Source organism: Anas platyrhynchos, chromosome 4, assembly GCF_047663525.1.
Source record: "Anas platyrhynchos isolate ZD024472 breed Pekin duck chromosome 4, IASCAAS_PekinDuck_T2T, whole genome shotgun sequence".
NCBI lineage: Eukaryota > Metazoa > Chordata > Aves > Anseriformes > Anatidae > Anas > Anas platyrhynchos.
This window is the reverse complement of record NC_092590.1, coordinates 39620979-39642964: the sequence shown is the minus strand read 5'-3', so window position 1 is coordinate 39642964 and position 21986 is coordinate 39620979. Positions and strand designations below refer to the sequence as shown.

The following is a 21986-nucleotide window of genomic DNA, read 5'->3' as shown; positions in this document are numbered from 1 at the left end:
CCTCTGCCCCCTGCCCAGGGGACACCTTTGGGGACGAGTGGGACAGGGAAGAGCAGCCAGACGACTCCTTGCACGGGCTGTTCGATGCTTTCTGTGGCACGGTAGAGCCGTCGCACCTTAAAGCTATTTTAGCACATGCTGCCCAGGGCCAAGGGTGACCCCAGCTCTTCCTCCAGGATGCGGAGGTGCTCACCTCCCGCACAGCCACTGCTTTCTGACCAAAAGCAGCTGAAGGACGGGGAGAGCGAGGGCAGCAGCTGCGGCTGGAGGCCAGGCTGCAGCTTGGGTCCCTCCTGGCCGGAGCTTCTGCTTTGCATCGGTGCCAAAGGCAGCAGCAGCCATGTTCAGTGAGAAACAATCAGCGACTTTGACGCATCAGGAAATGCCAGCTTTACTGTCTGTTAGAAAATACGTATGACACAGTAATCAGATTCGTTTTATTAAAAAACTTGCAATAAAATTCCTCAGAATTCACAATCTTAACTTTGATAGTTGCAATATTTTACTAGTACATAATAACACAGTCTCACATATTTACATTATAATCTTCTATATAACAAAAATAGCCGTGTTGTACTACTGAATAACGCTTCAAATATTAGCCTTAACATTTTGGTACTTCCCCCAGCTGAGTCACTGTCCATGCTCTTTAGCATTTACAGTATATAACAAAGCAAGATGAAAAAAAAAGTGTGTGCCCCATGATTTCAGGCAAATCCCTTTAAGGTGGTAGCTCTCTGACTCCCACATTTTTCAAGAGATAAAGTGCATTGAAAGGGAAGATGTACACATTACAAAGTATCAGCAAAGAGTTAAACTATATGTGCAATGCTGTACAGAAAAAAAGGCTTGCTTCACAAACTGCTACTGCTCTGTTTTGGCAGCAAATTCACAGGTAGCAGGAAAAAAAAAAAGCTAAGGAAAAGAACTGCCTATGCAAATGCTACAGTATGATTTTGCCCTGGTCTTTCTCTAGGTGTTTCCTACACCAAAGTGTAGCAACCTGAAGAAAGGAACTTTATTTTATTCGTGGAGCTGAAGGGTAGTTCCCACCGTCACAAACAGCACAACACGGTCAGGCTACAGAAAGCGCCGGCAGTACCAGCAAGAGCTTCAGCCAAGAACAGGCCCTGGTCCTGACGGACCTGCAGACAACAGAAGATGCGGCATGCCAGTGAGTTCACACGTGTGTGCGTGTGTGCGTGCATGTGTGCAACAACCCTGCCACGTCCCCCCAGCTTCCTCGGGCTATCAGCCCCGCTGGGCAGGGGCAGGGCTGAAGCAGAGCCGCTCCCGGTGTCCGCAACTGGACCGACAGCAGCCTGGGAGAATTTCACTGATACAGAACATTGTCTCCTAACTGGAAATTATTTTGGTAAGCTGTATGCTGATGCATATGGTATTTATTTTGTTCTTTTTTTTTTTTTTTTTTCCTTCCCTTTTTAATATTGGCATTTGCTGGTATGGCTGTGCAGTGTGTGAGAGAAGACATTGTTGGAAAAACTTTGGAGCCATCACTGGAAAACAGAATATTTCTGCTATGTTCATGAACTGTGTACAAATGGGACATTGTATTTTATTTTATTTTTTTTTTTGGTTTGCTTATAAACTACTCTAAATAAAAATAATTCTCTTCTGGAAATGGATGGAATGTATATTTGGACAAGTACAAAACCATTTTAAATGCTCGCTAAATACAAGGAACATCTTGCTATAAAAATAACAGACCCTCCCACCCCATCCCCTCTTTACATTTCTAGTTACAAAATGGTACAGTCATTTCAGGTTCCTAAACATGAAACAAGAAGTGAGGGTGGCATTACATACATACAAAACATTTAGATATTGACATCTATAATAACCGTATACATTCAGAGCAACCAAGCGCCTTGATCTTGTTATTTTTAACACTACATAGGACTGAAAAATCAGGAAATAAAAAGGGAAAATTCTGTTTCTTCTTTTTGTCTTTTTTTTTCGGCATTCACTCCAGAAAGAACAAACTTCCACCAATTCACAATTAAAATAGTTGGGAGGGGCAAGATTAATTTCAGATGGAAAACTCATCCGTTGACTTTCCATTCAAACTCCACAACGCCTTTCATTCCTCTCATCTCCTCTGTTTCTCTCTTTGAAATACAGCTTGTGCTCAGAAAGCTTTTATTTATTTATTTTTATTTTATTTTATTTTTTTCTCCACAGAACAGAAGTGCCAGGGAAGATAAAGCGCTGGGAGCTGCTCCTGCCTGGTGGGTGGCAGCTGCGCAGCAGAGGGCACCCTTGGCCCTCGCTCGGCGCCCCCAGCTGCTGCACCCGCAGCCGCAAGCCCACCTGGCTCCCCTGCCAGCTGCGGAGCTATCAATTAGTTCAGGTAAGGGCTTGTCTGAAGGAAAGGACTGCTTGTCTTGGATCAATTGTCCCTATTCAAAAAGTCTGCTAAAACACCTCCACCCTCATTTTCCCTTTCTCCTAAAATATTTCCTTATGTTGGTGTTTGCTGCTGCTTGAACTGAATTGATTTCTATCTGTCAGACCGGTTGCCCCATATACGCTCAAACACTGCATCTGTAAACCAAACGAGCCTGTTTGCACTCAGTGCTCCTCAGTGAAGCAGCAGCCCTGCTTATGAAGTGGTTGGGTTCCCCTGAATCTGCCCGAAGCCCAGGGCCTGCCTCTTCCTCAGCCCCCACGCTGAGCCGTACTGCAGGACATTTATCCGTGAGCCCTTCTATGCTACCAGGATGATGCACAGGGTGCACCCAAAGGCGCTGATCCTCTGCACTGCAGCTGCCTCCCTCCGGCTGGGCGCTACGCGAGGTCAGTGTGAAGTTACCAGAGAGGGGCGAGGGTAGGATCTGCACAGCCTTAGTTTGATCCCACTGTTTCCCCTCCCTGCTGCCAAGGCTCACGTTAGCACAATCCTTCGTGCCTGGGGCTGGCAAGAAACAGGCTGCTTTTCTCTGCTGCTTCAGTCCTGCAAAACAGATGCATCGCAAGAGCAAACCACGTCCTCCTGCTTCTGTTTGGACTCATCCTGGCCCACAGCTTTAGCAGACCAGTAACATTCAACCTTTCAACCTACAAGCGGGCTCTACAAGAACAATGGGTTAAAAAAAATAAAAAATCTCCATTATTGCTAGTGAATTAGAAGGCCATAAATGACTATCAGTTTTCTTGGTTTGCACAGACTGTAAACTCGCACTCCTGGCTTATTTCACACTCTATGCTCATCAGCTTTCTATGGACAATGACCAGGAAGGAACAAGCCTCTTACAAACACAACCTAGGAGCTGCCCGCTGCCCAGGCTGAAAGGCATCTCCCGCTACTGAGCATAACCTGTGTTGTTGTTTCAGTACAGACCAATTGTCACAACAAGGGCTTGCAGCCTGGAGATTATCCACGAAGGCTCGTGCCCTCATCTTTGCCCGTTAAGCACTGAATCCCCTCAAGGGGCTGCAGCATACATTCAAAGGAAAAAGTTTGTAAGGCAAAAAAATGGAAAATTCATATGATGACTGCACTCCAGGTTTAACCAGAATGGGAAATGTAACATGTTTTACAGAAAATCTGTCACTGTGTACTGATGACTAAAAGCATGTAGAGGTGTTAAGTGATCTGCAGATACCTGCCATGGCAATTCTTCTGTATGCAAACATCTTCTGAGCTCAACATTTTTCATGTTGGACAAGCGTTTCTTTTTATTTAGCAAAGGGGAAAAGAGGGTGGATTAACAGGTGCAACAACAAAGACTTCGGATCACAAAATGCATATTCCTTGTGAAACATTGAATTCTGAGCTAGATCTGTCTCCAGTGCTTGGGTTCATTTTGTTAACAAAGTAAGGAGGTATCACAAACTGGGCATTCAACAAGAGACAAGGTATGGACTTTCTTACAACAGCATTCTCTGGACCTGACCCAGACGTCACTAAATTAAAGCAGTGAGATCCTAGGGACCTCTCATAGTATACGATCTCAGTATTTTTTTCAAGTTACTTCTATAAAGCCTTTTTCTTTATTGCCAGCTTCTCTCACATATGGAAACACTCTAAATATGGCAGCAGCTTCTGTTTTCACTACAATGCAGTTTCCATAGCTGTATCAATGTACTTGTATATGTGTATGTGGAATTTTAATTCTATAGACTGCTTTAAGAACAAACTGCATGCTACCATTGTCCCTGTCCTGTTTTTGAGGCTTTGATGCAGTTGGGAAAAAAACAAACCTCGAACTCTCAGCAAGTGCCAGACCTGTGCCTGCAGCAGAATGGGTGAGCTGAGGAAGGGAAGCAGCAGAACTGGTGTCTTGTACATCAACATGCACACATGAGATTGGTTTTGAGCACAAAACTCTGCCCATGCAACTTTTTACGTCTTCTACCTATTGAACGGGCCTTTGGGAAAGCAGTTCAGTGAAACCCATGAAAACCAAAGGGAACTCAGGCTCTGCCTGTCCAGCTTTCCTCCTGCAACCCAGCCAGAGTGAAGACAAGCTGGCGCTTTTTCCGCACTGTGCTCACCAACGGGAAATAAGAGAAAAGAGCCTCAGGTGACAGGAACAGGAAGAGTTTACACAGACACACAATGAGCCTAGTGACAAGAACATTTCTCAGAGCTGTGCTTCCTTCTGGCCACCAGCCCCGTGCAGGAGGCGCCCCCCATCCCAGCTGTGCTGTCAGGCAGTGGCTGCTGTAAGCAAAGCCATCCACATCACGGCACGAGTGTGCAGAATTACACACCTGAGCACTTTTTTTTTTTTTTCCTCCTGGCTGCATGCTAAAGGCTGCTCTCTGTTCTGAGCAGGCAGGGCTGTGCCCACAGCATCCGAATCCCACCTATTTAATGCCAGAGCCCTGGTGTGGCGGGCAGCAGTACAGAGGAATCACAAAACGTTCAGGAAGGGACTGATCGTGCCCAAACCTGCTGATGAGGAGATTTAGTTTTACCCTAAGAGGAATCACAGGGGAGGGATTCACGTAGGCAAAACTGCATGGGCACAAGGGTCTGCAGAATTAAGGCTTTCACATGTGTTACAGACATACCTCTGGGGTCTTAATATTCATGAAGCACCTCAAATTGCCAAGGCATTTCACAGGTTATATACACAAAGGACATTTGAGCCAGGACCTGCTTTAGGAAAACATTTCCACTTGACTCAGTCTTAAGTATGCTATAGAAGACCTGTTGAAAATAATGTGATTTCAGAGCAAGTCCAACATTAGCCTTAAGTGCTTTTCTGAACAAGGACGGATTAAAACATTTACTTAAGTGCTTTTCTAAGTTCTGCCCTCAGTGCTGTGTAACCTGGCCTTGCACTTGTTATCACATAACAGCACTCAGAGCTACACAACACCTGAGGAGAGAGACAGAAACATCTTTCCTGAGCAAAACTGCAGAATTTGGAAAACAAAAGATGAAAGTCTCCTGACCCAGATTTGCTAGGATGACTCTTCTGAAAGACCATAATATGGTGGTGCACAAAATCATCTCACCCAGCCTAGCACCCTGTCCCTGGCCAGCCTTGGCCCCTTAAGGACCAGGTCTAGGATGGGATACTTATAGAAAGAGCGTGCAGAGTGTGATCCCTCCCCCAAACCTTTTCCCAGCTTCTAGAGATATGGGGAGGGTTGCAGTTACAGTCTGCGTGCTGTCCTGTTGCGCACAGCTCCCTTTATGGATTTTGCCTGCAAATGACCCACTTCAGCATCACCTCCTGCCTTGCTTTTTTTTGTTTTCCTTTTTTTTTTTTTTTTTTTTCACTCCAGCCTCTTGTGCAAACGCAGACCTCGCTTGCTCTGCTGTGCTGTGGGGGACTCCGTCATTTTGTCCATTAAGTTAATTCAGCTTGTAAAATAAAATGAAGACTTTGTGACAGGTCCTCTGCAACCCAAATGACTCAGCCAGGAGTTCTGTTTGCATGCTGGGTGCCGCAGGCAGATGTTAGAGGATCACTGACAACTTGGACATCGTGTTCGTGATGTTCCTGTGACATGTAGCACCCAGGCTCCAGCGCTAGGGAAGAAACTGTGCCGGTGTGTGTTCTTTCCGTAGGGAGCCCTGACTGGGTATATAACCAGCTTCTCTTTCCCCTGAAGTCACTCTCAATGAATTTCCCTCCTATGTGGAGGGCCAGTATGAGGTATAAGCACCACTTAAATCCTACTTCAGCATTACTTCCAGAGCTTAAGTGGAGCTGATGTGATTGGTACCTTGTGTGAACTCTTGTGAAGGGGTAGATTTCAGCATCGGTTCCCCTGACAGTGTGGGCCTTTCCCAGAGTGGCAGGGAACAGAGGAGGTATTAAAGAATAAGGAAAATGTGATAACAGAACCACAACTATTGGCGAGAGTGACTCAGCCGCACCCTCCGGAACAGTCTCTAACTTCCTTTTTACAACAGATTTCCAGCTGCTTGCATCTCTTTAATTAAAAAGAGATGTTCTTTTGAATGGCATATAAAAATGTAACAGCACATGTCTGGATCATGGTTTTGAAGCCTCAAACATACCCCGCAATTTAGGGACTAAGAACATCACAAAAAACAAGCTATAAAATGAACTGAACCAAAAGTATGGAGGATAATTCTTCCTTCTTCCTGTAATAAAAATGCAAGTTGTCCAAAATGTTAGGGATGGTTCTAACTGCATTTGTTCCTGAATAAGCTCTGATAAAATTAATTTTGGGTGGGAGCTGTTTTCCACAGCTAATGAATAAATCCACAAGGAAGATTAAATATAGCAAGAATGCTAACAGTTGCATTTTGAGATGCTGCTGTGACTCAAGCGAAGATGTTTGACCTCTCCATGAAATTTCGATATAAGACAAATCATTGATTCTGCTGACCTACTCAGGAGCCAGTAATGTGATTCAAATCATCTGACTGTCAACAGAAAGCATTTACTCTTGTAAAACAGTTAGCTAAGAGTGCTTTTTCACAGTTGAATATTTTGAAAAATGAAATCATAGGTTGAACAAGTAAAAAAAAGCTTTTTTTCCTGGAAAGCATAATTCAGTATGGACTAATAATAATCACAGGTCATTATTATTTAGACATTTTGATTTGCATTACTTCTCCTTATTCACAAATTCCTTCCTCCCTACCCAAAATGTTTTGGTATACATACTTATATAAATTGCAAGTATTCTGTTATGCTTGCAGCAATGTTAACAGGGACTCTGGAGGGCAATGAACCACCTGAACTCTTGTGTTGGGTAACAAGCAGGCAAAAGCTGCAGTTAAAAAAAAAAACAACAACAAAAAAAAAAAACGCAGAAAGAAAAAAACAAAAACAAAGCGGTAAGTAAACATTTCATCCAGCTGCCTCCTGCTTCATCAACAACTTCTGACACTGATATCAGCATCTCCAGACCCCAAGAACATTTTTTTTGTCTGCATAACGCACAGCTGTTAACAAGCACCCTCTGGAAATCCCTCAGACACTCTTCCAGAATCTGATCTACTGGGCAGATCTGGTCTGCAAAGTTAAGCAAAGATGCGATGTTACACTAGATCTTTTCCTGCTGTAGCCCTGTAACTTGAAGGAAGGCTGTCAATGTACTGACCGCTACTGGTAGTATACATCTAGCATAGGGTGAAGCTTAATGCTTTTCTTTCCTTCCCTCCACACTGCACCATACTTGTCTCAAATAGAGCTCTATGTAAAAGTCAACATAATGCTGTTTTAAACCAAATCTCTGCAATCTTTGTTATTTCAGAGCTCTCTTACAGATAAAGGCCTTCAGAATACACAGTTTCAAAGGCTCCACTTAATGAAAGCAGGCTTCACATTATTACAGGGTGCTGGTGCACCATCCTTCTGAAGCCCTGTGTACTTCATGAAGAAGCAACAGGCAATGACACATCCTGGAGTTGGATCACGAAGTGACCAGTGAACAGGAATTCAGGTTTCTGGATCGAACTCTTGAAAAAGCTGGGCGTCAGTCAACAAAAACGGTGTGTCTATCCATAACAAACTATAAACAAACAAATGTAACAAACGTACGTCTTTCCCCCCCCCAAAAAAAAAGGAAACAAAAACCCGAGCGAACAAGTGTAGAAAACACTCAAGCTGTCATTTCAGTTGCGTATTTATGAGCCATGAAGAGTTACATGACTGCTCTCAAGCACGTGGGTAAACTGGAAGTGTTCATCTCCCATGTGAACAAACCAAACGTATGTAAGATGATGGAACTGCATCCAGGCAGACACAACTGTTGCTATTGCTTTTCGTGACCATCTCAGAATGGAGTGTGCAGGAGTGACAGTGCTCTGGAGGCATGTGCATGACTGGTCCAAATCCTAGGAAGCTGACTCGGTCCCTCCCTGTGACCCTCCCCTGTAGTTTAGTGTCGGAGCTCTGTTTGTTTTTCAAGACTTCACCTCTTCGCAGTCTTGATCAGTAGAAAGCTCCACATCGGAGAGTCCAACCTCCATTGCCATAATCAGTGAAATATCTGAATCACTGCTGACTGCTGGCTCCTGTTCATCTGTGAGGGTAGAAAAGACAGGAAAAAGGCATTATGTTCACATCTTGCTTACATGTCAAAGGATTACCATTTTTCAGGTTTGCAGATAGGACCCAAAGGCAGATCCAGGTTTCTCCACAGCTGAGGTTGTGCTCAGTTTCCAAACTTTGCTCTTATTCAATATCTAAAACATTTCAAAAACATCACAAATTCGACCCCATCTGTAGAGAGAAACATGATGACAAGGAGCCTGGATGAGTAGTACTTTCTGCCCTTCCTCATCCTCCCAGGGCTCTCCGTTCAGGCCTTTCATCCCCATGACCTTCCTCTCACACACCTGCGCACTTCCCTCACCTTCTTCCCCCTCCCTGACCTGCCATCATCCTACTCTCTCCGCCAGAGGCAACAAGGTAAGGACAAAGTCATGGGCACAGTGGAACGGGTTGGTCATCAGGAAAATTTCTAATCGGAAAAAAATCTGCCCAGACCCTCACTAGGTGATAAATTATGTTCTCAGAGGCTTTCACAAGGCTTGCTAGGCAAATTGCTGGAAGGACCAACATGGGGGTCATTAGTTCTGCCCCAGCACATGAGAGCAGGCTACTTGCCCCCTCTGGTGCCTTCTCTCTCATTTTCAGGCCCTTTTTCTGCCCACCCTCTGCTTTGATTTCCAGGCACCTTGCAGGTTCCTGACCCAGTCCAAAGGGACCTACCTCAATCCACCACGATCCCGAATACAGAAAGAATCAGATTATTGACTTTTGTGAAACTGAAAATCCCATCAAAACTACAAGTGTGGGAGGAATAACTTATTTTTGTTTTGATCCTGCAGTGCTTACTCTGTATGTATTTAGTAGCAGATAAAAGCAACAGATTTTAAAGGACTAAAAGCTAATTTTATTTCAAGAACACTCAGGAGAAGCAGAGTGCATTGGATCTCTGGGGAGATTTTCAAAGGCACAAAAATCACCTGGGTGGCTGAGTCCCTGAGAGAAGAAGTTGACGGTTTCTGTGTTCAAGCGGTTTAATTACAACGATGGTACTTACACCGTAACAATACAAGGTATTAAAATCTGTGGCAGTTTTTCCTTTGCATATTTATTTTTCAGACAATAGAAGCAGAGCTTGACTGATGCTAAAAAGTCTAGAAGTTGAATATCTAAAAAATAACAAATATGAAAGATTACAGGGAAGCCAGGAAAACAATAACTCCTCACAGTTTATGTATTCACTTGAAGTTAAGTGAGCACAATTAGTCTTCTCTCAAGAGCTACATGATTTTTAAGTCAGTTCCAGAGAAAAAGCATTTATTTACTTGTGCTGTGATTAGACCTCATGTTCTGGAGAGAAAGCTTCAGTGAGGTCTGCATTATTCAAACTGAAAGAACCAGCGTGTTCCTTTAGAACCCTCCCCATTTTTCACCCTGGATTATTTTTATACTTTCTTGATTGCAAGATAAATAATTAATACACACAGCCTCTCTATAACTGTGCATTTTTTTCCCCCATCAATATGACAGTAGCAAAATGCTTCAAGGCATTGCTTCAGACTATAAATATTTCTCCTGGGGGTGGAGTAGGTCCTTACAAACCAAATGGTATGTCACGCAGACCTCAGTGGGCTCCAATGACATGGAACCGTTGGGTGAACTGCTAGACCCAAGAGTGCAGAAGTGCAACACCATGGCCTAGAGCACCGAGTGCAGTGGTCACAGCTCCCCGAGCCAGAACCATCTGGTTCCAGACCACTGGAACCAGCGGTGATGAACTGGAATTCGTCAGTATAACTAATACAATTCTTAAAAAACAACGACAATAGTGGTTTAAATGTTGACCTAAGAGAAAGTTGACATTCTCCTGACAATGTCCCCAAGGCATGGCAGTGTTAAATAGCTGCTCGGAGAGTTTAGAGAGAAAGGTGATTTTCATCTGAATGAGAGCTGTGCAGGAAAGAACGGGCTGAATGGTGGGAGCGAGGCACGTGCATGCTGAATGGGCAGTCCAAGTGCCCAACACCAAGTGTCAGAGAGCCAAGGGAGAAGTGTTTGTGGTGCTGAAATGTTATTACAAGATTTGCCATTTCTTCCACGTTGCAAAGCAGAAAAAGATCTCAACTGCCTTCAGACTGGACAGAACAAAGCAGATCTACAGCTTGCCTACCAACTTTCTAACCCACGTAGGTACAGAAGCACAAGCTTTTCAAAATAGCAAACTTGAATTTTATATTAAAAACTTTATATAAATTACAGCAACTCTTCCTTCTTAGTCCTACAGGCTCTGCAGTTTGTTTTCTTTGGGACTGAAGTGCAGGTCAGTAAGAAAAATGAACAAAGGATCCTAAAAATGTCCATGTGCTGGCATTGCTTCTCCAGTTCTGCAGAAGTGCCCAGAAACGTGGACGCTCCATCTCCCTCGCTTGCTAACGGTACAGTTGTTCAACATCCTAAAGCTGCAGCCCGCTGCTTCAGCAGAGCGAGGAGAAAAACTTGGACATCACCACTCCTCACTCCTTTCACTTCTGCAGAATCAACGCTGACATTTCTTTGGCAGATGCAGGCAAGACAAGGAAATTAATGCATCCCTCAGCATTACGTGCTCGGTCCTGTAAATAGAGTCCTACTACTGACCGCAACACGCACATGATGGATCTCAGGGAGGCTGCTGAGGTTACACCATCTGCTGGGATCTTTGGGTGCAGATCTGGCTGCAAGTCTTCAAACTGCTCTGCTCTGCCTCCCCCACACAGCACAGCCTTTCTAGACCGGTGAGAGGGTTTTTGTTGGCCAGCTGCTCAGTAAGGTGAGCCAGCACGGTTAGGGACCTTTGTTAAAGGTAAGCAAACTGCAAGTGCCAGGAGCTTGGCCTGCATTTTGCATCCCTGGCTTTTAGCTCCCATTTACAGTGACAAAGCTTACACAGTCGCACAGCTTCTCCAGAGCATGCCTGCCTCACTGTTGAGAACTTTTATCACATTTTTACTAGTTTTGTAAAATTTATTGTCTGTCTTGGAGCTCTGAAGTAAGGTGAGGATCTCAACTTTTTCAGTGAAGGTCTCAGCTTTCACTTAAAAAGAAATCTTGAGAAGCAAAAAGGAATTTATTTAATAAACTTTTAATTCCAAATATTTACACATTTTTATTTTGTATCACTTGTGATTTTGGATATTTAATATTGACAGCCCTGCCTAATAACAAATACTATATAATACTTCCACTGTGTTTTATAGCATTTCACGCCAGAGGCATAAAGCCTTTTGCTTAATGAAGCAAAAGGCACATCCCAATCTGCTTCTCAGTCTGAGCGCTAGCACCTACAGCCAGCAACTGTAGACCTCCCTGCCACATTCCTCTCATGTCAGCGAAACGCAATACACCACAGCATGCTGCCTACTTCCAGACAGACTTTTTCCACTTACTTACATTCCTTGACACACATTCATTTGAGAGGCACAATAAAGCAAACTCTTTCTCTAGTCAATGTTACTTCAAACTTATTTTTGCTAACATGGGAAGAATGTTACCCCATAGATGTGGAACTGCCCTAATGCAACAGTAGTAAAGCCTCACTTGCTGCAAAGTTCATTAAGGAATGTTTATATTGGAGTATAACTGCAATCAAACAAGGATGAAAATAGCTAATTACCCGGGTGCTTTAAAACAGTAAGACTTCACACTAGTAATGGTTATCTACTGCTGCTGCTACTCCTAATGCTGAGTAAGTGTGTAGCTGTCACAGACTAATGAATATGCCCAAAGAAAAAAGTTAGGCTGCAGTTTCTAAGAATTTGACACTGTTTGCAAGAGTCTTGGGAAGGACTTAAGCATTCAGCACTGAGTGAAAAATGCATTTACAAAAATACCACATGCTGCATGTAAACATACAGGCATCAGCACAAACCGAGATGTAATTGTAATGACCTAAGCAAGGAAAAGGAGCACATCATTGAAACTGTGGTGGGTTTTGCACTTACTGAGGCCTCACTCCTGCTCCCCACTGTGCTCCTTCCAAAGAGGCTGCATCTGATTGCACTCTGACATCCCTAGGACATGGACTGTGCAGTGGGGCTCTCCTAAAATTGCTCTTCCTTGCCCCAGATGCTGAGATTCCCTACATGCTCACAGGGCTGGTAAAGCTGCAGAACCCGCTGGCTGGGCTAAGAGGTCTGCAATCAATCTGCATCCAGGAAATCGACAGAAAAAAAAATACAATAAAATGTTATTCAGCTAAAGCTGCTCAGCATTGAATGCTTGTAAGGTTTGCCTAAGATGACAGACTTCTTTCCTCCTCTGGACCTCCAGGTAGCTCTCTGCTATTACATCCTTTGGGGAGTAAGTAGGGAAGTATTGATTATTACATGTCAAATGAGAGCTGTCACCAAATGTGTAATTCATCTACTGAAAGTGTAACTAAAGGCAGCAATCTCCTATTCTTGTGGATTAAAAACATGGGCCACAGCAATGAACTATTCAGCTGGGAGTCAGCCTCCCTTCCCTCATCTATTATCAGCGCTCCGTGAACTAATTCAGCATACTAAGAGCTCAGTCTTGCGCTGCATGCAATTAAACCACTGCACAGAGCGGTGCAGCTGCTAATGATTTTCTTCATCTTATGTCAGGAACCAGAGAGCACGAAAAAGCTGCTATCGTGCTACTGACTGAGGTGTAACCTATTTGCCTGTCTTTAATGCTGAGCATTTAGCACAAGTCTCATTTCTCCCCAGACCTTCCATTCCTGACAGTAGATGCCCAGCTTTGAGGAGAAATGAACAATTATTGATTTCTTCATCTAATTAGATACTTTGAAAAAAAAATATATTATTAGTTATTACCTCATCTCTAGGTGGCCGAAATTGCAGAGCAGACAATGGGACTCCAAAACCTGGTTCTGACAATAAATATATGGCAAAAAATAGGCTTTATTTCATTACTCATTTCACACTTTCACTACTGTGAAATATATCCAATTTCATAGCACTTCATCTTCTGAAGGTAGAACCAAGCCAATTCACACAATCTTGGGTGACAGGTTAGCCCTCAGGTATAGAAAAATATCTAAAATTTATGTGGTGGCATAAACCTTATCCTAGTCCGGTGCTCATTTCTATTAAAAAAACATTGTCCCCAGTCAGATGTGTCTCGAAGCATTTTGCTCCAGAAGAAAACAGGAATGTGACCATCAGCTGTAGCTCTGAGGACACGAGAAGAAAATACATCCAGGGTCAGTAGAGGCATCGATAAGGGACCTTTACAAAAACAGATTCTGGTCAGGACAACGCCACAGTGACCTGCCAAGGCAAGCAGTGGTTTTCAGACTTTGCTTCCAGTGTAACAACCCGAACACGCTATCCATCACATTTGAGTTATGACAGGAGAGAGGAGACATTTCTAGAGCCCTCATTTTTCTTTGCCCAAGCACGCACTTCACTATTACAGAGCTTATTGCTCCCCCTCAGCACGACCTTGCCACAGCATCGCTTTGCTGCTTATGATCCACCAAAAAAAAGAGCACGGTCCTATTAAGTTAGCACCTCAAATGGCAACTAGTTCCACAACAGTACCAATCATACTTCTTTTATTGCTACGACCGTCTTCTGTAAAAACACTATTGATTCTTAAAATTATTCCCGAATTAATCATCCAACACTTTTTATTGGATCATTTTATAAAATAAGTGCCAAATTCCTTCCATATCATCCTGATAATCATAACACTTTAGATCAGGCCATAACAGCACCAACAAAACAACTGAAATAAAAGGCACTAAAAATGCCTATAAAATCTCTAATGCAAAAGAAGCAGTGGGATTATGTTTGAGTGGAGAGGGTTATAAAAAACCTGTTACTAACACGGTTCTTTTGTACACAGAGGCTAATAAAATGGATGAAGAAGTCTGGCTGGCTGCAGCTGAGAACATAGTCCTGGGGAAGTGTTTTATTGGTATTCCCTAGCACTGCAGACAAACTTATCTGCACAGCAAGGGGAAAAGTACTTGAGCATAGTAAGTCTTTTTGGAAGAAAAGGTTAGAGTCTGTTCCACAGACAACAAGCCAGAGCTCTGTGACTGTACTAATGGCAACATTGTTTCATCCTGAGGATAATGCAGACAGCATCTGAAGCACATTGCGAAGACTATCCAAACATCAGCACACCAGAAAGAACCAAATGCTGTGACCTGGCAAGATTCAGTAAGAAATCGTTTCAAGAATGTGTTTAACTGGATCTAAGCAGCTGAGGGCCTTCATAGGTGGGCCTAGACGTGACATAAAACACAAATATCATTTGCAAAGGCAACTTGTGTTATGTTAATGAGTGTAAGGGTAACAAGCTTTCTTTAATCTTTCCATGGGAGATACATCTTTGGAGAAAATACAGCATCTTTTCATGGAAAACAGCCAAAGATGCAGTTCCTCATCTTCAAACACCATGGGTATGAAGGGGTAGCATCGTCATCATTCTAGAGATGAGCTACTGAGAGGTAGAAGCATCACTGTTCAAAGTATTCACCAACTCTGGGTGCTCAAACGAAACGTGCTACAACTGATTTTCAGCTACAGCATTAACCTGCACATTGTATGCCTCAGGCATATCTTCTGTGACCTTCAGGTACAGCTGTAAGTACTCAGCACTTCTGGAAATCATATCCAGGTATCTCAAGTCAAGCATCAAAACAAACAAAAAGAAGTGGGGGGCATATTATTAGTAACGTAACCAATTTTCTGAAGCCTAAATTTGGAACATGTTATACTTTGGCAATAAACTTTAATACCAGTTACCTGAGGAGACATCTTGTGTGTTGGCAAGACCAGGAAACTCACTTTAATAAACAGCATGGAAAGTATCACCACCCAAATGTTCTATCCAAAAAGGGAAAATAAATAAATAAATAAATAAAGACAGATGATATAAAACACATGGAACAGATAGCAAACACATTTGCTTTCTAGCTGAGCAAATGGGGCAGAACACATACCAGATGTTATTGCATGGTGACACTTGGACCTGATAGGCTGGAAAATATATATTTTTTTCATTTTATAAATGTATATACATTTTAATGAGCACATACTACCTCTCTGGAATTTTGTCTGTGAATCAATATACAAGTCTTTGAAATTCACAGCACATAGTAAAATCATTTTAGGAGTCAACACTTTGATTTGTCTTCTGCCTATAAGAAACTGGTTGACATTTTGGGAACTCTTGATCAGCTGTCTCAGAGGGGAGCTGCCAGCCCTCTTTGTGGTACAATGAACACGCCTCTGCCAAGTATGACACAAGAAAACCTAGAATTTTTGCTTCTGGTATGCTCTCCTCTTTCTCCTTACTCTTACGGGTCATGCTCATTATGTTCCTGCCCTTGGACCAGCAGGGAAACTCCTTCTGTGGCCTAGTTACCGCAATATCATTTTCTCTCTCCCCATGCCTTGGGTCTTTTCTCTTGTCGCTTGGAAACTCAGTCAAAATATAATAAGAGAAATTATCTGAACAGTTGATGCAGTCATCACACTAAGGTCCCTTGCACTGCCCTCTATTCTCTCATACCAGCTAACCCCCATGTTTGATTGCCAGACAAGACCCATGCTGCTTCCTTTGCAGCAGGGTGTCCAGCCTCTTAAACCTTCTTCAAAGCTGCTTTTCCCTTCCTCCTTGAACCCTCCTGCTGTCTGGAAGGTGAGAGCAGCAGTGGGATGCTGCTGCACGCCCTTCTTACCATTTGCCACCAGACACTGTCAGTGCCAACATACCACACCAGCTGTAACTCTGGTCAGGAGAGCATGTTCATCTGATGACCACGGTAAATTTGAGAAATAAATGTTAAAAATAATTATTATTTAGAACACATTAAATTATTCAGGCATTGATTCAAAATCAGAAAATAAGATCTCATTAAAAAAAAAAAAAGATTCAGAAATACCAAAGAACTGTGCTGCAACCACATGGCAGTTTTGATCTTAAGGACCTTAGTGACTTAAAGGTTTCCAATCGTGAAAGATTTTAGCTGCTTTTGGTAACATCCTGACATCTCCTACACTTCTCTAAGAATCTTAAGAAACATTAAATTAAATTTTCCATTTCACTTTAAACAAAAAGCCTAATTCAACTCTTGACCAAATTACAAGAAGTCTCTTAGGCCCAGACTGAACTATACTCCCTCCCTATTATCACACACTCCCAAGCACCGCTATGAATACATCACGTGCAGGCATTTTTCTTTGATCATTTCTGTTACTCTTCTGTTTCATTTCTCTGCATGCAGACCTAGTTTCTGAGGTAGCTGAACTATAGCTTTGTGTACCGGCAGCATGGCAGATCCGAGCAGCGAGGCCAGCTCCCCTGCCTTAGTTTGCCCTCCTGACACCTACCCTGAAGTCAGCCCTGCCATTCCTTTGCTTGGCCAGGAAGTCTTGGCCAGGAAGTTAATTTACAAAAATGACTGAAAATTAACTTAACGAAAGGTTTTGTAGGTTAGCAGCTGAAGAGGCTGGCTCAGACACAGGGCAAGTATTGCAGCCAACTTCAGGAGAGAATCATACTGAGGTAGAGACGGGAAGGGGCGCTCCCTGCCTTTCAACATCTGCAGGCTGTCCCTGCTGCACCACAACGCTAAACCTATAAACTGCCAGGTGAGCCCTGGAGACCACTTTTTTACTTCGTTTCTTGGCAGCTGCTGAATGACCAGGGCTCCTCAGTGATGCTGCAAAACAAACAGCATTAAGTGATGAAGTTAAAAATGATCATGCTTGTTTGTGTCAATAGGACATAAGAAATATTGCAAGGACTTTTCCAGTAGCTGAGGTGAGAAGTGCGTAACACCAGCATGTGCTACATGCTCTACAGCCTATTGTCAGGCTGGCATAATAAAGGGACTTTACATACAAGAAGCATAATCACACAATCTAACTGTATATCACAGTTTCCATGGGCTATATACTGGTGACTGCTGCTGTCACTGAACTTTTCTGTTTATATTTTAAGAGCACATGTCAGCAGTGCACTCTGCTTCCTGCATGGCTGAAAGCAGAAGGAAATTACAGTCTGACTCAGACACATAATGCACTAGATTCAATGAACAAGCACCTAATGGTAAGAGAAACTTCAGTTCTGTTCTTAACGAGCACAAGGAGGAAACATCCTTTCAGAGTGATATAGAGACATCCTGGCCAACGCCACACAAATCCCACACCACAGAGGTATTGCAGTCCCCCCAGGCACGATACAACATCAAAGCAGAAGGCTCAATGTGAGCTAGGGGTTTCCAAAACCTTTTTCTTGGTCTGATTGTGACATCTCTTCGGGGGACTCCTTGGCAGCTGTGGCTGCACAGAGCTGAGGTCGTTCCTTCTCATTGCTGGTCCCTGCTGAGCACACCTGCACAGCAGCTCTGCTGTGCTCTGCTGCTCTGTGCCCTGCTCCTGGCTGGAAGGAGTGAGGGAAGGGATACTCGCCCCACGGGCACCCTCCTCCCTGCTGCAGCAGCTGAAGAGCCTGTCCCACAGTGCCTGTAGAGATGGGTGTTGGCTGGGGCTCCACAGCATCTGCTGGTCCAGATGGACCTGGGGGAAATTGTAGCCTATTGCTACAAGCTGTGCCTGATGGTTTCGGCACTGCTGGATCCTGCAAAGACAGCCAGAGCCATGGCATGCCTGGGAATGCCACCTCCGGGACTCAGGTGAACGCGAGCAGTGGGGTTTAGGGCCTGGAGAAGCAAACCATAGGCACAAGACTACAGCATCGAAGGGGGCCTGCAGATCCAGATCTGGTGAGGCTGTTTTAAGAGAGATCAGTTTATTGCAGCTTTTCTTCAAGGACGCCAGGAGCTTCTCACTCTCACTTCAGCTCATGTACAAGGTGGCTACTAGCCAGCAAAAATCTGCATGGGGGCAATTAATTGTGAGAACCTGTTGTCAAATGTAGGCTGCTGTGACAAGCAGAAAAAAAACATTTCTGCTTAATCACCATGAACTGCTTCCTCAACTACAAGTATGCACACAGCTGTAAGAGAAAACAACAGCTTGCTTTAAAGTGAACTCCTGTTAATTCTTGAATGAGGAGGTTCAACAAGCTCATGTGAGTCTGGCTGAGCTTGCTCACCATGGCAGCATGTGTGCAATTTTCAAATCTGCCTCTTTAAATACCATTTACTGCATAAGCTCTCCAAAACGCGAGGCCACTAGCAAACCATCACACTGATGAATCATAGACTGAACTTTCAAGAGCAGTTACAACAAACAGCCCTGTGCAAAGGCATCACAAAAATGGCTGTGCATGTATATTAGAGGATTTAATGAGAAAATGCACACAAGGAGATTGCTGAAAAGCCCAGCAGTGGTGGGGTTACTTGAACAAAATGCATGCACATCATCTTTCCTACTGTCTCTCCTGCCTTCTTTCCAACAGGTTCCACCTGGGATCTCAGGACATTTCCAGGATAAAGGGTCAAGTCATTAGCCCAGCACTTCTCAGGCTCTTGAATTTTGTGTGTGTCAGTACAGATCACTTTCTCACCATCCATGTTGGTGATGATGATCCTTGGCTGAAATTTCAACCCATTAGAAACGTCCATAATAAAAACTCCACCCAGGGACATCTTCTCATTAAATATGAAAAAATCCACATGGTAATGAAGCCAAAAGAGAAAAAAAAGCACCAACAAAACACAGTCATGGTGGAAGAACCAATGTATGGGATGTCATCTTTACTCCTACGCAAAATACAGCTTTTAGCAGTGTAAGTTGTACCTTAAGGGGAAAGAGTCTTCTTTCCTGCCTAGTATAAGGGAACAACACGCCTGAGAATGGGGCTGGCTCTGCTGCAGCAACAGCTCCAATGCCTAAGGCAGGGCACAGCTGTGGGACTGCTCTGCCTGCCAAGTCCAGGCAGATTGGGATGGCATTCAGTGGGCATCCGCCCACAAGGTCCAGCACCTCTGCACTACCCAAGGCCTGCCCACAAACATTAGACACACACAGAGACTGTAACGTTTTGTGTCACGCTTCTTCTGCTGCTGCCTTTTCCTCTGACACCACGCAGTGAAAGCAGTGTTTTGCCTTCCACCAGCCACACGTGGACTTGCAGGATTTGACCATCTCCAGTCTCCCACCATGTGCTCATGCCCCTGTAGGACTGTCAGACACATGCCCCCAAAACACTGGGACACATTTGACCAAAGTATTTTGCTCAGGTTAAAGATTAATTCTTTAAGTCCATAAAAATGGAGAATACATCACAGAAACAGCACAACAACCCAGTGAAAATATGTTCTTGAACTCTACAGGACAGTCTAACCTGATTTGAATTGGACAGCTCAATTATATGTTTTGTTAGAGGCCATGGCTTATCTACTTACTGTAGCTCAAAAGATAAACATTGATTTAAGTGCACTTTGGCTGTGCAAGAAATCTCTTGAGGAAAAAACAACAGAACCATGGAGCCTCAACTGCACAGTGTCTCGGTGACTCTGTAAGAGGTCCCCTGTCTAAAAGCAATGAGAGCGCTTTCCAGTCTCACCAGCTTCAGAGAGTGGTTGAGGTTGGGAGGACCTCTGGAGGGTGCCTGGCCCAGCTCCCTGCCCCACCATGTGCTGGAAGACGTAGTCATTTCTGAAGACAGGGCATCAGCAGCAATGCCACGTCCTGCAGCTAGCTCTGATACAGGCATTGGAACAAGGTAAGAACCTGAACAGATGACTACAGCCATACCCCATAGCCGTACTATTTCTGCAATGCTGCGGTGGGCTCGCAGGTAAACAGACATTCTTCTGAATACACGGGGAAGCCAATCCAATTGATTAACCGAGTGCTTTTGCCTGCACAGAACACTAAAGAATTAATAGGATGATCGATTAAATAAAACATGAACATTCAGCCTTCCATACAGAAGAAACAATTTCATCCATTTATATGTGCATTCTTAATGAAGAAAAATAACGTGACAAGCAAAAGTGTCAGCCCTTAATTTCATTTAAATTGCAGTAGTTTTTTTAAAAATAAATTCTAGATGTTTTCAAAGTAACATATTCTTCTAATTTGAATTTCCTTCCTACAAGTTTCTTACAACCTTTATACACTTTTGAGGCCCTAAGGACTACTTAAATACTCCAACAGAAAGCTTTAATATTCAGTTTCACAGAATCCTTAGATAGGGAAATTTTACCCTAACTGAGAACAGTCTAAACTTAATTTCTTGTGCGCTGTGTTCAGATGCATTCTTGATAGGTACATGTATCCCGTCCTCCCTCGTGCACACATGGAGAGCACAGCCCTGTCCTTCACTGAACACTGGCAAATACTGCAGATGAGTCAGTACCAACTGCTGGAGCTTCCATAAATGTCTCCTTTAAAGCAATGTGAAATGCTTCACTGTTTTCAGATTTTTCATCTTCTCTGGAGTCTAAGTGACGATGTTGTTTTTAATAAAATAATAGCAAGAAAGGGCAGATAGCACAGAAATCATGCTTCAAAACAGCTACAGTAGAACAACTTATTATTATTATTATTTTTTAAATGTGGAATATTTCTCTTAACTTAAAGACAAAGCCTTAGGAGACTTACTCTGCAAGGGACATCCTGGGTAGTTGAGCCTACTCTCCACTATTGTAGTGGCTGCACAATATAATCCCTTTCAGATTTGCTAGGAATTAGTATCATTCACTGTATGAGCTCCCCAGCCTCTTACTTCATCTCTTTGTCAGTGCAGAACTGCAGCCAGATGTCAGTTAAAAGCTATCACACCTACTTTTCAAAAGAACCCGTCATGTAACATCAACCCACAGAGATTAAACTTTTTTTTTTTTTACATCCTCTGATGACAGATGAGTTCAGCTGCTAACACTCCTTTCTTTTAAACCTCACAAACCTATCAAACCTTGCAACACGTATTAGATTCTGGTGTAATTATACAGTTTTTGAACAGAAATTATTCCAGCTCTGATCCCTCCTGCTGCCTACTCAATAGTTTTGCTATCAGCATGAGTTTCCACCCAGGGCTGTGGCCATCTCTGCTCTGACTGAGGACTGAATTTGACCCTGGTCACAGACTGCATTCTCCCCATCAAAATGTGAACTTTTGCACTCCATACTTCCTAAAACAAGAGCTTTCCACTGTTCAGATGGTTTACATACCATGAAGGTCCCTGTGTAGCACAGGGCACTTGTAAGCAGCACGTGACTTGTGCCAGGCCGTGGGCTGGCACTTAGCATGGGATGCAAAATGGCTCAAATTGTTGTGGACACCTGTGGACTGACAGGCGGGGTATGACACTCTCAGCGGTGGTTTAATCTATAAATCTTGTATAACTGAGACTGAGTACTAGTAGGATGAGAATAGTAGACTTACATAGCTGAAAACAGTCCAGAGTATCCAGCAGAAATGCTTGCCAGGACTGCCTGTCAGCCTAAATAATTGAATCTCATTTAATTTGTATATACAGAGCTGTCTTTGGGAGAAATGTGGCTCTTTCCATTAGTTTAGGAATCAGAAAAAAAAAAAAAAAAAGGTATGGAGACTGTATCAAACCTACTATTT

The 21986-nt window shown here is 43.4% G+C and overlaps 1 protein-coding gene across 1 annotated transcript in view; it reads right to left on the bottom strand.

Annotated features, from left to right (window-relative positions):
* Positions 1-413: 413 nt before the first annotated feature.
* The window catches only part of RNF150 (ring finger protein 150), a 126699-nt gene continuing 105126 nt past the window's right edge, over positions 414-21986 (bottom strand). The window contains exon 7 of the mRNA XM_005022419.6: positions 414-8484. Within this exon, the coding sequence (XP_005022476.2) occupies positions 8366-8484 (119 nt within the window). The 3' untranslated portion in view covers positions 414-8365. The remainder of the gene's footprint in view (positions 8485-21986) is intronic.